Source organism: Eumetopias jubatus, unplaced genomic scaffold (genome assembly GCF_037043125.1).
Source record: "Eumetopias jubatus isolate StellerSeaLion01/CBP00866 unplaced genomic scaffold, mEumJub1_p1.0 scaffold_5, whole genome shotgun sequence".
Lineage (NCBI taxonomy): Eukaryota > Metazoa > Chordata > Mammalia > Carnivora > Otariidae > Eumetopias > Eumetopias jubatus.
The window spans coordinates 123,326,596-123,342,971 of NW_028274811.1; the positions used below are offsets into that span (position 1 = coordinate 123,326,596).

At 37.7% G+C, this 16,376-nt stretch overlaps 1 protein-coding gene across 3 annotated transcripts in view; it reads left to right on the top strand.

Moving 5' to 3' along the window:
* The window catches only part of FYB1 (FYN binding protein 1), a 157,966-nt gene that overhangs the window by 99,314 nt on the left and 42,276 nt on the right, over positions 1-16,376 (top strand). For all 3 annotated transcript variants that reach the window (XM_088023518.1, XM_028097973.2, XM_028097972.2), the window contains exon 3: positions 9,691-9,847. In XM_088023518.1, coding sequence (XP_087879644.1) covers positions 9,691-9,847 — 157 coding nt within the window. The remainder of the gene's footprint in view (positions 1-9,690; positions 9,848-16,376) is intronic.

Consider the following 16,376-nt stretch of genomic DNA (forward strand, 5'->3'; position numbering starts at 1 on the left):
AATAGCTCTGTGCCTACCCAGGCCCAAAGAAAAGTCTCTATTCCGAGTTGCTAGTTCAATGGCTAAACCCTGGGGCAAGCATGTAATAATTCCCAAATAAATAAACAGGGACACCTGGGTGGTTCATTTGGTTAAGCATCTGCCTTCAGCTCAGGTCCTGATCCTCAGGTCCTGGGATGGAGTCCCTCATCGGGCTTCTTGCTCAGCAGGGAGCCTGCTTCTCCCTCTGCCTGCCACTCCCCCTGCTTGTGCTTTCTCTCTCTGTCTCTCTCTCTCTCTGACACATAAATAAAATCTTTAAAAAAAATAAACGATGAACTTTATAAATGATTTCAAAATATCTTAAGTCAAGATAACTTGGTAATGATTTTATTTGTGGCACCCCTCATCCTTGTGGGATCATCTATTATGTTTATACAACACTTTGGACTTTTCAAGATGCTTTCATGTGTATCAGTCATCTAATCCTTAAACCTTTGCTGAGTAGTTGAGATCGTATTACTATCAGGCGGAACAGACAGAAAAACGAAACCAGGTGGAGGCTAGTTAACTGATTCGCAGAAGACAAAGAACTCTCTGGTGATAGAGCTGGTGGTAAAATCAAAGTTTTCTAATGCTTGGCCCAATTCAAAATATCCCAAGAAAACCAAAGTTAGCAATCCCCTCACCTTCTCCTCATCCTTTTTTTTTTTTTTTTTTTCTTTCCCCTCAATTCTGTTTCTTTTGTTTGGAGACTTTTAGATCCTGACAAAATATCACCCCTTTGGGCTGCCTGTGTTTCAATGAACCTGGAGCCGCCCTTCACAGAATCAGAGAGCCCTGCATACCACTGACTCATGGAGAGCCCTTACCTTGTGGTTTCTTCCTAGTAAAATGATGCTGGCATCCCAATCATCAGGCACCCACTCAGGCATGCCTGAGCAGGGGCACTTGACTTGTGCGGGCCCTCCTCTGAGGTTCCAAAATTAAAGACGATGAAAATTTGTTGGGGTGCCTGGGTGGCACAGTTTGTTGAGCATCCAACTCTTGGTTTTGGCTCAGGTTGTGATCTTAGGGTCCTGAGACTGAGCCCTGAGTCAGGCTCCATACTCAGCTAAGATTCTGCTTGAGACTCTCTCTCCCCCTCCCCTCTGCCCCTCCCCCTAAAATAAATCAATCTTAAGAAAAAAAAGAAGATGAAAATTGAATCAGATGTTGGTAACCTCCCAAATTTTTGAGAGCTGTTTCCGTGCTTTTCTAAGTCTCTCCCTTTCATTCCCAACCTTCCCCATTTTTCCTGTAACCAGTATGAACTGTCTCTTATGCAAAAATAGTCAGTTCTCACTTATTTTTGCCAATAGTCACATTTTTATTATGATTAAGAATTTTATTATTAAAATTATTACATCTCTGGTAGAAGTCCAAAGTTTACGGCAAGATGTAAGTCAAGCTCCCACTTGACTTTTTAGCAAAATGCCCTGTATCTCCTTCTTAAAGCCTTGAACTACTGTCAAAATATCCAGGAACACAGTTCCAGGATTCTGACTTGGGATGGGAGTGGGTAGTAAGTTGCAAATTCACCTGATCAGTTACCACCACCGAGTTGTCCTGTACTGTCCAAGAGAGCAGCTCCATGCACTGAGAGGCCTGTACCCCTGCACAATCCTACCATTCTTTTAGGAATTCCAGATGGTCTTGTCAGATCCAGTATTTTAAAAGCCACAGATTACTTAGACAACATCTCCTGAGCTCTGGGGGATAAGATTCATGGTAGATCCATTTGGGGTGTTGTCTCTCAACTTACATCCTTAATTCTTGATGCCCACTAAACTCCAAACTTGTTTTTTCCTTTATTTAGTTAATATCTTCTAATTCCTTTTATGACTGCATTTCAAATTCCTCAATTCCATTTCTTGAGACTTTTTTTCCTTGCTAGCCTGTCAGTCCTCTACCTTTAAGGGCCCATTTTCCACTAGCTCTTGAATGCCTACTTTCCTGCTACCTGGTTTCCAAAATCAAATTCTGATATAAATTATAAATTTAGCATCTAAAACATCCATAGATGTGATTATATGCTTCAGAATTACTTTACCGTCTTCAGAGCTTGCTCTGTCCTACATGAAACTGAAAATAGTCATACAAAATCACACTAAGAGGAAAGATATCAATCAGAAAAGCTAGACTGACACTCAGATCTTTGGAAAGTGTGTTAACATTAGCATTGGAACTTACCAATAATGTCCACATCCTTTCCTTGAGGAGCAGCAGAGCATAGCAGAAAGGGCATAGACATCATAAGAAACTGACTATGGTTCAAACTCAGCCAGAGTTAAGTTTCTATTGCTTACAAGCTCTCTGAACGTGGGTAGTTCTCTTAACTATCGAATGGAAACTAGATAAGAACATAAACCCCAGAGGGTTGTTATAAAGATTAAACAAGATTAAATATATAAAATGCCTAGAATGATGCCTGGCAGGAAAAAAAAAATTACTAACGTTGTTATCATTAATCCCAGAAATTTCCTATAGATTTAGTGTTTCTGTTTCTTCTTTACTTATTTTATTATAATTCAATATACACCCTCTTCTTTCCAATGCAACACACTAGATTTTTGGTTTTGAGAATTCCGATATTATTATTTATGTTTTAGCATACTTTATAAAGTCCAGATTGAGATTTTAAAGCCAATCATACTACATTAAGGTAAGTCTCCTGGATTTTTTTTTCTCAAAAACTGAGATGCTTTTCCTTAGAATGATTTTGTATACGTGCAAATATATCCCTAATCGTATTTGAAAGTGACCGCAGATTTTGCAAAGCAAAATGTTTCACTGCTAAATACTAGGGTAACATAGGAACACCTTAGTTTATGTTCTCCAAGCTTGAGGAGGAACAGAACACTTGAAAGATTAGTTTAGTGCCTCATTATGCCTTTCAAATGACCTCTGACATGTTTCCAAAGGTAATTATTTTAAAAAATCCAACCAGTCCCCCTCTGTCTCTTAGCTGTGCTTTCTCTCAGCTCTGCCACATCCTCAGGCAGACCCTTCCCTGGTGGTGGTGAGACAGATGCTGACAATGCCAGGGTGGAGAGGGGGTGATGCTCCTCAGAGGTCCAAGTCCAGTGGGAAAGCAAGCATCCCCCTTTCTGGGTAACTCAAGTTATTATAACTAAGGAAAGGAGAATGGGTACCAGACAAGCAGAACAGCAGGGGCCCAGCACAGATGCCCTGTCAGAAAGTCTCATATGCCCGTGTAAAGATGAAAGTACTACAGGGGTTTTGGGGTGAGTCAGTTTTTAGTGTTTCCAGTTCATCGTTCCCCAAAACATGTCTATAATTTCTCACCTCCAGGCCTTAGAACACTTTCATATGGTAGCACCCCTGGCTTGTCCAGATCTTTTCCATGAAAAGATAAGTCACAGGTGGATGATAAACATTTTTCTTCTGTTTAGACAATAGTTTTCCACTCACAGTGGCTTATTTTCTGAGTACAGCTTTAAGTCCTTTAGGAATCTATCAGACTGTATTATTTATAAATTAAAATAGGATGTTATTTTCATTTGTCAAATTCACTAGGATTTTTAATGTGTATTCTGGGATAACAGAGGCCTTTCAAGTCAGTAAGCAATAGCTCATTAGATAAATGGTGCAGGGACGCTTAATGATCTAAGAACAACAGCAACAGCAACAAAAACCATAAAACTAGATCACGGTCTCACACCTAACTCCAAAATAAATTCTTCAATCATTTCAAAGAGTTAAATGTAAAAAAAATGAGTCCAAAAGAAGTAGAAAAAAATATAAGGTTAATAATTATGTGTTCTCAGGGCGCCTGGCTGGCTCAGTGGGTGGAGCATGCAACTCTTGATCTTGGGGTTGTGGGCTCGAGCCCCACATTGGGTGTGGAGATTACTTGAAAATAAAATCTCTTAAAAATAATAATAATGGGGGCTCCTGGGTGGCTCAGTCAGTTAAGCGTCAGCCTCTGGCTCAGGTCATGATCCCAGGGTCCTGGGATCGAGCCCCGCATCAGGGTCTCTGCTCAGAGGGGAGTCTGCTTCTCCTTCTCCCACTCCCCCTGCTTGTTCTCTCTATATATCTCTGTCAAATAAATAAATAAAATCTTTAATAATAATAATAATAATAATACTGATATGTCCTAAGTGTAGGGAAGGCATTCCCAAACATAACTCTAGTGATAATAGAAACTATATATAAAAGAATTTACTCACTGAATTAGAGAAAAAGTAGTAAGTCCTAAATATCAAAAAAGTTTAACTTATTGATGACAAAAATGAAATGGGAAAAATATTTCTAACATAAATGTAACAGTTGGAAAATTTTATTTATCAGATTTGTGGGGGAACTAATTCTCCCTACCTCAACCCCTCCCCAAAAATGGCTGCCAAAGAGAAGATGAGCAATTCCTGTGAGCATTGCACCCAGCAGGTGCCTCACAAGTCAGCAGCGCAGGGCCTGAGTACATTTTAAAACTCTGTACTAGTGAGAGGACTGGGATAGTAAGAAGAGAAGATGTAGAGAGAGGGTAATATTTTTGTCATTGTTGTTGTAGTTTCACTTTTTTTATTTAAATTCAATTAATTAACATGTAATGTATTATTGGCATCAGAGGTACAGGTCTGTGATTCATCAGTCTTATGTAACATCCAGTGCTCATTCCATCACATGCCCTACTTAATGTCCATCACCCAGTTACCTCAACCCCCCACCTACCTCCCCTCCTGAAACCCTCAGTTTGTCTCCTTTGATTAAGAGTGTTTTATGGTTTGTCTCCCTGAGAGGGGGTAATATTTTTAATAATTACCAAAATGAAAAATTTGAAAAGAGGCAGAACTATCTAGAAGGAATTAAGAAGCTTTTTGTATATATCATTTAAAACCCTGCCCCTGACCCTTTAAGATAACTTACAGTAAAGTACAGTATTTCCTTCAAAGGTTCTGAAGATTTGGGGTTTTATTGGTTGAGACATGGTATGGTCTTTTGTTTTGTTTTTTGGTTGATTTTGCGGGGGGGTTCTCGTTTTTGTTGTTGGAGGTTTTTTTGGTATGAACAGCCAGAAGCAGAACCCAAAGCAGCCCAATTACTACATTCAGTTTGTCCATGTAAGTGGCAAAAAGATGAATACCTTTAATAAAGACGTTCTATTAGTCACTACAAAAAGGCAAATACTATTTTAAAAACAGGCAAAGGATTTGAATAGATAATACAATTAAAACAAAACATGATGAAAATGAAAAAATTGACCCCAATGGTGCTCAGAAACATGTAAAATTAAGAAAAAATGTTTTTTTCAAGAGTGCATCCCCTCAGGGCGCCTGGGTGGCTCAGTCGGTTAAGCGGCTGCCTTCGGCTCAGGTCATGATCCCAGGGTCCTGGGATCGAGCCCCACATCGAGCTCCTTGCTCCGCGGGAAGCCTGCTTCTCCCTCTCCCACTCCCCCTGCTTGTGTTCCTGCTCTCGCTGTGTCTCTCTGTCAAATAAATAAATAAATAAATCTTAAAAAAAAAAAAAGAGTGCATCCCCTTTTCCTCTCAAAAAAATTGCCCGCAAATTAGGAGGACAAGAAAAACAAACAATATTTAGGGAAACTAGGCAACATACATAAATCCAGTGCATAATGTATAAAATCAGAAAGGGTCAAAGCAAAGCCAGGACGTACAGAGACATTCTATTCATGAGATAGTCAGAAGAACCTATGAATTTTTTAGGTATAAGCAATGGTGTACTGATAAATTTTGAACTAGTTCTCTAAGACAAACTGTGTGTATGTGTGTTATGTATGTATCCATACATGTAATAAATTTTATTGATATAAAAGTTGCATAGCATAAAAATAAATAAGAATAAGCCAAACAATACTCTTTATTGAAAAGTCCTCGGAGCCAATTGTTTATTTTTGCCAATTTCTTTTACCTGTAGCCAACCTATGGTTACAATTAAGGAATGAGTGTAGTTCGAACCTGAATGTTGATTGCTATTTTCATTTATGTTAACAAGATGAATGTAAAACAACAAAGATATATGTCAGAACTTCACTCATTTGCCAATGCTGTGAGTGACTATTTTGCTGAGTTGTATAATGCTTTCAAATACTGGAAAATATTTCCTGAATGTTTTATGCCATTCACCATGTAATAGTTACAGAAACAACACACTTTTAAATTTAATCTGTATCATAAGCATTTTCTCCATCACTCTCTTATATCTAACAATCAACAAAACAATAAAACTGAAATTTATAGTTCTTGTCTATTTCCAGGATCTAAATAATCCCATTATGCCTAAATTCAATCTACATAGTGAGGTCACTGAATGCAGAGTAGGGAAGAGATGCCAACAGTATACCATCACATAGTCTTTCCACCATTTATAGCACTTCTCACAATTTTGTATGTATTTTACTTATATGTTTTTAGTTTTTATCTATCTCCCCAAATCCGTAAGAGCAGAAATTTGTATCTCTTTTTTCTCTTTTGTATCCTAGTGCCTAGAACAGAACTTGACACATATAGTAAGCATTCAATAAATATTTGTTGAATAAAAAATAAAATGTTCAACTTACTATATGCCAGGTACTGTCCTAAATGTTTTACGTGTGTTAAGTCTAAAGTCCTCACTGCAATCCCATGAGGTGGCACTATTATGATTTTCATTTACCAGGTGAAGCCAGAAGTGACTTATCCAAGTCACCCAGCAGATAAGTGGTGGAGCCAGGATTTAAACTCAGGCACTTTGGCTCCAGATCTTGGACTCTTTACCACAATGCATTCTCTCAATATATCAGAGCCCTGATGCCGGCAAAAAGAAATCTCAGAATATCAGATGTGTGGCAGACCTTAAAAGCAACCAGGTCACATTAGAGCAAGTGGACAAGTGTGGTATGCTGGAACCGATTCATTATCTGACAGGTTTGGTTTTGTAGAAAATGCTTAAAGACATTTTACAGCACTGTTGGAAATTGTGGGAAGTAAGAGTTCCAAAGAAAAATCTTCGCAAATGACAAAATAAGACAGTTATTAACTCCAGGAAAACAGTAAGTTGAATGAGAAAGGAAATGTAATCATAGTACACTGCTTGATTCAGCAAAAAATAGTATTTACCAAGTCATGATAACGAAAACAACGAACATGGATTTAATTCAAAAAAAAAAGTTATGCTTTTGCTACATTGGAAAAGGAAGGGGAAGAGGGCATAAATCTACATCTACCAAATAGAAAATCAGTAATTTTTTCAAGCAGTAGCTATATGTATATGTGTGTGTGTATGTATATGTCTATATATATATATATATATATATATATATATAAAGGTAAATGCAAAAGAAACATCTAAATCATTGGAAGTTTTTGGTATTTGGTATTGGTATTTTGATGAAAATGAAATTAAAACAAAAGGTAGATTTTTTTCCCATAATATTGTGAAAAATTCAAAGCATAATAATGCTGATGTTGGCAAAAATATGTGAAAATCACTCTCATATACTAGCTGGTGGAGCTGTCAGTTGATGTTTCCTTGGAAGACAATTTGATATTTTGTATCAAAAGTCTTAAAGAATGTTTGACCCAGCATTTCCACTTAATGGAATTCATTCTAAGAAAAAACTTTAAATATGTGCAAAGACTAAGACATTTCTTATTACAGCTAAAAGGAAAGGAATTAATACAAATATCCAATATTAGAGCCTTAGTGGGTTTTTTTTTTAAATCATGGTAGAGCTGCCTAAGGAAAAATTGTCCCATTACTAAAAATTATAATTAGATTAACCCAGAATGATATTTATGATATTGAAACAAAAATGCTGGTAACAATATAGCAAATGGTTCCATTTTACTCCCCTGCTGTAAAAGTATATGTTTGCACTAAAATGTTTCAAAATACATGTAATTCAGTAGCTATTGCTGGGTGATGGGGTTATGGGTGATTCATATTTATTTAGTTCTGCTTGTCCTTATATTTTAATCTCTACTATATATATGACTTATTTGTGAGGTTGTTTAATACATTTCAATGTTTATAAATCATACCTGAAACAAAATCTTCTCATTAAAGATTCAAGGAAGTCATTGAAAACAAGAAAAATGTGTTACCTATGATAGCAGACACAAAAACTACACCTCTTTGCTCTAAAGTAATGAGTCCAGTGAAACATCATTTACATTTTTAAAATCATAATGAATGTGGTATTAAAGTTGATGTAGACTTCTTCACAAAATCCGGAATATTAAAACTGTGGTTTACAAAAGCTTAGAAAAAGTAAGAGAAATTCTTTTTATTTTTTTTTATTTTTTATTGTGCAATTTTTCACCTGTATACTCTACACCTAGATTTAACAATTGTTAAGGTTTTTCTTAACAAGGTAAGAGAAATTCCTTTTAATATAGTGGGAATTAAAAAACTTATCTATCTCAGAAAAAGGAATGTTTATCCACATCACTAATCATCATGGAAGTGCAAATCAAAATCACAATGAGATATCACCTCACACATGTTATCAAAAAGACAAGAGATAGCAAATGCCAGGAAGTGGAGAAAATGGAACGCTTGTATACACTGTTGGGAATGTAAACTGGCACAGCCACTGTGGAAAACAGTATAGACTTTTCTCAATAAATTAAAAGTAGAACTACCATATGTAATCCAGCAAACCCACTTCTGTGTATATATAAAAAGCAACAAAGTAATTATTCAAAGAGATACCTCTACTCCCATATGTATAGCAGTATTAATCATAACAACCAAGGAATGGGTACAACCTACGACCTATGTGTCCATCAACAGATGGATAAAGAAAATGTAGTAGATATATGAAATGGAATATTATTCACCCTTAAGAAAAAAGAAAATCATGTAATCTTTGACAATATGGATGAAGCTGGTGGGCATTATGCTAGTGAAATAAGCCAGAAAGCCAGACAAAGACAAAAAATGCATGGTTCAATGATATGTGTAATCTAAAAAACAAAACAAAAAAGTCAAACTCGTAGAAACAGTAGAAAGATGGTTGTCAGGGGCTAAGGTGAAGAAAATAGGAAGAAGCTGATCAAAGGGTACAAACTTTCAGTTATAAGATGTAAGGTCTGAGGATCTAAAGTAAAACATGGTGACTATAATTGACAATGTGTTGTATAACTGAAATTTGTTGAGAGACTAAAACTTAAGTGTCCTCATCCTCTGCCCGTGAGATGGATGTGTTGATTAGGGTGGCTCAGTCGTTAAGCGTCTGCCTTCGGCTCAGGTCACGGTCCCAGGGTCCTGGGATGGAGTCCCGCATCGGGCTCCCTGCTCTGCGGGAAGTCTGCTTCTCCCTCTCCCACTCCCTCTGCTTGTGTTCCTGCTCTCACTGTCTTTCTCTGTCAAATAAATAAATAAAATCTTTGATTAACTCAATGGAGGGAAAACCTTTCAAAATATATATATATATATATATAGAAAAATCATTGTGTTATATAATTTAACTATTTTATAATTCTGTCAATTATACCTCAATAAATCTGAAAAAATAGAACATTTAAAATGCCATGTTCTATGATACTTAGAATATTAGACTCTTTAAAGCATTAATTTAACTTAGGATGCATTTCTTACATTTTTATATTTAAGATCTTCATTTCTGCATATTTGGAATAGCCAGCTCTTGTGTTTTGAAGATTTATCTTAATTCATGGTATTTTTTGTTCTGCTTCTTAGGTACCAGCAAAGGCCAAATGTCTTACTCAACTACTTCCCTGCCACCACCTCCACCACCCCATCCAGCCAACCAACTGCCATTGCCAGCATGTCACCCAACACAACCGCCAGTCCCAAGTCTACCTCCCAGAAACATTAAACCTCCCTTAGATCTAAAGTAAGCAAAGATTATCTTGCCATTTCTTTGTCAATCTCTTGCCATAGATTTTCAAACTCTGCTTGGCTGAATGCTGGAGTTCCATGGGAAACTGCTGGGGCCACAAATGTGGGCAGATGGAAGGAGAAGGGATGGCTGAGCAGGCTGCTCTCATACCCGCATATCCTTCAGCAAGTACTGTTTATCTCTTTTTACAGTGGCTTTTCCCTTAGGAGTTCATTTGAAAAAAAATTTCCACTGCCTTTTAAATATTTTGAAGCATTCTTCAGGTTAGCATTACAATCATCTCTTCCACCATCACTACCATTATCATAATTGTTACCACCACCACCATCAACACTGCCATCACCACCATCCCCATAGTAATCATCACCACCATCACCATTATCATAACCATCACCACCACCATCATCACCACCACCACCATCATCACCACCACCATCATCACCACCACCACCATCACCACCACCATATTTTACTACTTATGACACGCTAGGAACTTTACATATATAAGTAGAAAGTGTTTTCACCATTTCACAGATGAAGAAATGGGAATTTACAGAGGCTAAGTAACTTCTCCAAGATTACGCAAGAATGTAGAGTAGAAATTTGGGGCAATGTCAGTCTGAGTCCAAAGTAAATGTGTGCTTTTAACCACTCTGCTAAATAACCTCCTTAAGTAAAAAATACAGGTTTTCTCTCAATCTTCAGATTTTTGGCTGTGTGTTTAAAAACCAGGAAACTTTTATTCAAGTCCACTCTTGCTTTTCTTGGATGGCGCTTTTTAGAAATGTCAAAACTGGATGGGTGCTATGGATGGGATCTTTACCCATGATTTACCAGAATAGCTGGTTAAGGAAAAAGCAGGCACAAGATTGGGATAGAATGAATGTCATTTTTAAAAAGACATTGGATAATGGCAAGTATAGATTCTTACGGCAAGTTAGACTATGTCTTCCCTTTCTTCTTCTAGAAAATTGCTTTATATGATTCTCCTTTACCACAAATAAGCAATATCCCAAAATATTTAGCTGTATTTTTTTTCCCTCCATTTCAATCCCCTACCAGACTGGTGTTCTTTACATTAAAAGTACTTCATATCCATAATCTGTATGGTAGAATCTATTAATATCAATATCTGATTGACAGCTTTCTTTTATTGATGATGATTGCAGTTTAGAGCAGGGGTTGAAAACACATCTGTCATAGGGAGCCAACACTGTGTTTCACTTTATTGCATTTGTTTGAAGTATAAAGGCAGTAACTAGAAAGTGTTAGAGCAGCTTAGGGGCTATTATCTTGTTTGTGGCCTGCATTGTCCATTTATGTTAACTGTGTGCCCTTCCAGGCATTTGATTTTATGAATTCTAATTAGAAGACTCTAATACCCCATGATATCTTGTACCAAATAAGAGCTTAAGCCATCTGCCTACTAACATGTAAGTGCTAAATAAATATTTGTTTACTTAAAATAATTAACATGTGTTCTTAGATACACCTGACTTCTATAAGTTATTTTGCTTTCCCATGTATTAAATTCTGTTTCTTTTTCTTAATCTTTCTTCCTAGTCTGACAAATTTAACTGACTAGATCATGATCTTAGTACTTTTGGGTTTTACTGTGTGACCCTATCCCAGCTACTGCCTTCAGTCTTGTATAATTCTAGTGAGAAATTTTAATAAATACCCTGAGCATGAATCCCTGAAAATTTATAAGACATGAAGACTGATAATTGTTTGATTGAAAACTGTGGGGAGAGGAGTATTTGGCACTATTCCTGCTTATGAGGAGTCCCCAAGACCACCATATGTTTGAGGCTTCATTTAAAGGACTCACAGGATCCAGCATGTAGTAGTACTCACGGCTAAGATTTATCACAGTGACACTGTCCTTCAATGCCTAGGAGGGACACACCGAGAATGCTCCTTTCTCCAGCTTTGGAAATGTGTAATGCTGCTTCCCAGGGAAGACCGGTAGAGACAAATTTTTACTGAGAGTTTGTCACATAGGCATCTTCAGCCTAGCCACTACCAAAATACCAGACCTCTAGAAGGAAAGGAGGTTTTCACCACAACTTGCATGGTTTATACAGTCTAGGCACAGCAAGGCACTCTTATCAATTAGGCAACTCTTCCTATCAGTGTAGGGAATTTTTTAGAAGTGGAGTTCCCAGATGCAAGCCAAGGGCCAGTCTTGGTGTCAGATTCTTCTAAAATTAGCACCTTAGGCCTACTATATTAATCCTTTTCTGCAAGGCTGCTCCCCAGAATCCATTATGGTATGGTGGGAAATAAAAAGTTTTAGATGGAAGAAAGGATTTTAAGAACAGTCGTATCGCCTGTACTACAAATTCATAAGGATGCTGGACAATAGCTCAGCTTTTCAGTGAATTCTTGCAAAGTTGAAAAAGGTCTTCCAACCAACTAGGCCCACATTCTTACTTGTAACATCATTTTCATCAGAAAGTAGCAAAATCCACCAATTGTAATAAACTTTACCTCATTCCTATTTCTGTCTTATTAGGGACTCCTAATTAGAAAGTCAGATTCATCTAAGAATTCCTGACTCCACAAAATTCATATTCTCAGAAGAAAGATGAAGAGAAACAGGAGTCTTTTGGGATGTTATATTGCCTAGACAAACAATAATTGGGGAATCTGAAAGTCAATTGTCTGATGGAGAAAATAGAGGGAATGAAAGCTAAGGGAAATCTACAATTTTTTTTTAAGTAAAAATGTGGTGTATAGTGAAAGACTTTCAGGTTCCCATCAGAGAGCTCAAGTAAATTCCAAAATCACGAAATAGCTGGATTAGAAAATTTCCCCCAAGTAGGAGAAGCCAGATAAGACACAAAGAAGAAACGAGAGCAAAATGACTCTTGATATTTAGGCTCAAAAATTTATATTTTATGTGAAAGGGAAATTTATGGGATAATCTTTAAGCAAAATTGTGAGATATGGGCATTCCTATGCTTTCCCTCATGCCGCCACCCTTCAAAACACACACATGGGTGTTTTCCGCATGCTCCCTCTGCCAGCCTGCAAATGCCATTCCTCCCCTCTCAGGGGCCACTTTCAGGTCAAGCTCTAATAGATTTTTTTTACATTCACTCAAGAATTGGGTTGTTTTTTTTTTTTTGCCACTACTTTGTGCTGTTGTAATAGTAGTTCAGGAAATATCAGTGAACAAAATAAAAATCCCTGCCCACATAAAACAGGGGGCAAGAGACCCAAAGAATAAAAATAATAAACAGGTAAAGGAGATAGTATGGTAGGAAATACCAAGTAGGAGGAAAGAGAGCAGAGTTAGGTGGTGTAGTGGGAGGGTGGGGTTGGAGATAGCGTGTCACAACTTTAAGAAAGGGGAGGGTAGGGGTGCCTGGGTGGCGGCTGCCTTCGGCTCAGGTCATGATCCCCAGGGTCCTGGGATGGAGCCCCGCATTGGGCTCTCTGCTCCACAGGACGCCTGCTTCTCCTTCTCCCACTCCCTATGCTTGTGTTCCCTCTTTTGCTGTCTCTCTCTGTCAAATAAATAAAAAAAATCTTTAAAAAAAGTAGCTGCCTTTATAGGCAGTTATATACTTGAGCAAAGACTCACAGAAGTGAGGGAGTTAGGCTTGCAGATGTCTTAAGCAAGACCATTCCGGGCAGAGAAAGCAGACAGAACAAATGCCTAGAATGTTCAAGGACTAGGAGGAGGGAAACTGATGCTGGAGTAGAGTGAGCAAGGGAAGGAATAGCAGGAAAAGATTCAGCTCACATAGGGCCTTGCCGGTCATAGTCAAGTTCGTGTCTCCTCGTGAAATGGTAACCACTGAAAAAGGTTGAGCACAGCAGTGATGTTTTGACTTATGTTTTATCAAGATCACCTGAACAGCTATATGAAAAGAGACAGTAGACAAATATTGAAACAGGGAAACTAGTTAGGTAGATATTGCAGAAATGCAGCCATGGTATAGAGGTGGCTCTAATCAAATGGTGGCAGTGGAGGTCGAGAGAGGTGTCCAGATTCTGAATATACTTTGAAGGTAGAGGCAACAGAATTTGGATTTGGGGTGTGAAGGGAAACAGGGATCAAAGATGTCTCCAGGGCTTTTGGCTTGAGCAACTGTAATATAAGGATGATGTTTCCTTCAACTGAAATGGGAGAGGGTGAAGGTGAGCAAATTTGGGGGTGGGGAAATCAGGAAAGCATGGCTATGTTAAGCTTGAGGTGTCTTTTAAACATCTAAGTGGAGTTATTGGGGCGGCAATTGGGTATCAGGAGCGAAGAGTTTGGGAGAGAGTTCTGGTTTTAAAATATAAATTTGAGAGTCATAGGCATATATTCTCCACTTAAAATCACGAGACTGTTACCATCACCAAGGAAGTGAGTGTAACTAGAGAGAAGAATCAAGCCCTGGGGCACTCCAACTCTACTAGGCCTGGGAGAAGAAAAATGAACAAGGGAGAGTAAAAAGGAAAAAACAATAAAATAGGAAGAAAACAAGAGCGTGGTGTCCTGGAAGCCCAGGAAAGATAAGTATTCCCTAAGACCAAATAAGGAAGGACTGTGGAAGTCGTGAGGGAGAGATATCCTGGACTTCGGATGCAAGCCTGACTAAAATAACATTAGAGGAACAGGAAAGAAGAACTGGGAAGACCAATTATAGACAACACTTTCAAGGAGAAATGGGGCAGTAACTGATGGGAAAAGTGGAATAGAGTTGTTTTGGTTTTTTTTAAGATGGAAGAAATAACAGTATGTCTGTATGCCGGTGAGAGAGATCCAATGAAGAAGGGAAAATTATAATGGTGGCGAGGGCAGAATTCCTGAAACAAGGACGAGAGCGAGTGGGAAGTAGTGTTCAGGTGAGGGACTGGCTTCCCAAAGGAATAAATAACTGAAAGGTTTACAGTCTTCCCTAGGGTGTAGAGTCTGCCTTGCTTACGGCAAGAAAGGAATTTTTTAATTGGTGTCAGGGAAGGAATTTCAGGAGATAGGGTGGCCTTAATCACTTGCCTCCCCAGAAGTCAGAGGTGATGACATCATTCAGATCAGGATGCCTTAAGAATGTAAAAGACTGGAGGCAGAAGAGAATTAGAAATAATAACCATCTTTTAAAATAAAGTGGCTGAGGCCGAAGTTCTGTTTTATTTTAAATTGTATTGCTTCCCCACCTAGTGGTCAGAAGTCAGCTAGTTACATTTTCTGCTGTGTTACTCAGACATCAGAAGAGAAACTGAAACGCATCGAAAGAGCTTGTTTATCACTATTAGTGTTCAGATCAACATCTTTTAGTGTAACACATTTCTTGGCACCACCTTTAAAAATTAATTATAATTTTAACAGTATAACTAATTTTTTCATAGGAAAACAAACCACTGGTTGCATATTTTGGTGTACAAAACAAATTCCATTAGTAGTTATTAATAGTAACGAGACAGGAAAAGTGAAGTAATAAGAAATAATAAATACTGGGAAGTGACCAAGGTTGAACAGTTCTTACCATGAGGTCATTCATAGTCAGTTTCAGATTTTGGGGGCTCTCAAATCAGACAAAAATTAAGAATTTACCATTATAATCCTCTTATTCATTAGAAATACTTAACAGTGTCTGGAATTCGAGACTTGCCCTATCAGACGTGCACTTCCAAGGGGCCCAGTCTAACTCCATTTGGAAAGCATGGGCTGAAATGAGTTTTATAGATTCTCCAGCATTCAATACAGGAAGATATGTCCCTGAGAAAAGTTCACAGAGAAGTCGTAAGATTTTATTCTCAGCAACAGCAGGTATAGAACCAAGTTTCATGTGACACTTAGATTTGCCCTTCTTCTTTAAAAAACAAAAACAAAAACCAAAAAACCCCAATTAAAGTTATGAATAGCAAAGAAGATATAAAGGTCAATAGCTTTACATCTTTAAAAGTCAGGAAATAGAGCTCTAATAGCTTTCTAAAAATGGCAGTCGTAATATTGAATTGACTTTGTGTTTCCTATGTAATTCTACACACCACCGTGTAAAAACCAAGAACCGGTGAAAGGTCCTCCTGAACAGACACACTGTTCTAACAACTGATAAGCTTCCTTTTCTTCTCCTTGACCTGCCCCCTCTGCTGAGGTCTGTGTGACAGGTGATTGGTTTCATTGTTTGCCTGTATCTTCATGCAGTTTTTCTCAATGCCTGCAACACTTTTCTTTTTTAATAATTGGCAACAGTTTAATCTCAGTTTATTATGACACTCACCTATTTCTCTTCCTCATCTTTTTCCCTTTTATTCTTCACTATCATTCTTACATGATTTCTTATTTATTGAACATTTTCATGTTGTATATGGTGAATTCAGAGTTCTATAAAGTAAACTAAGATTTATATGCTATTGTGTTGTGTCCATGAATCAATGTGTGCATGCAAACGTTATCTACAAGTAATAAATGGTTTGTATAAACGTGCAGCCCCATATGCATGAATGTGCTATGCAGATACTCTCCATTCTGCAACTATTTGTTACTCTTTCAAATGTTTTAGGAAATAAACTGCAAGTCCAG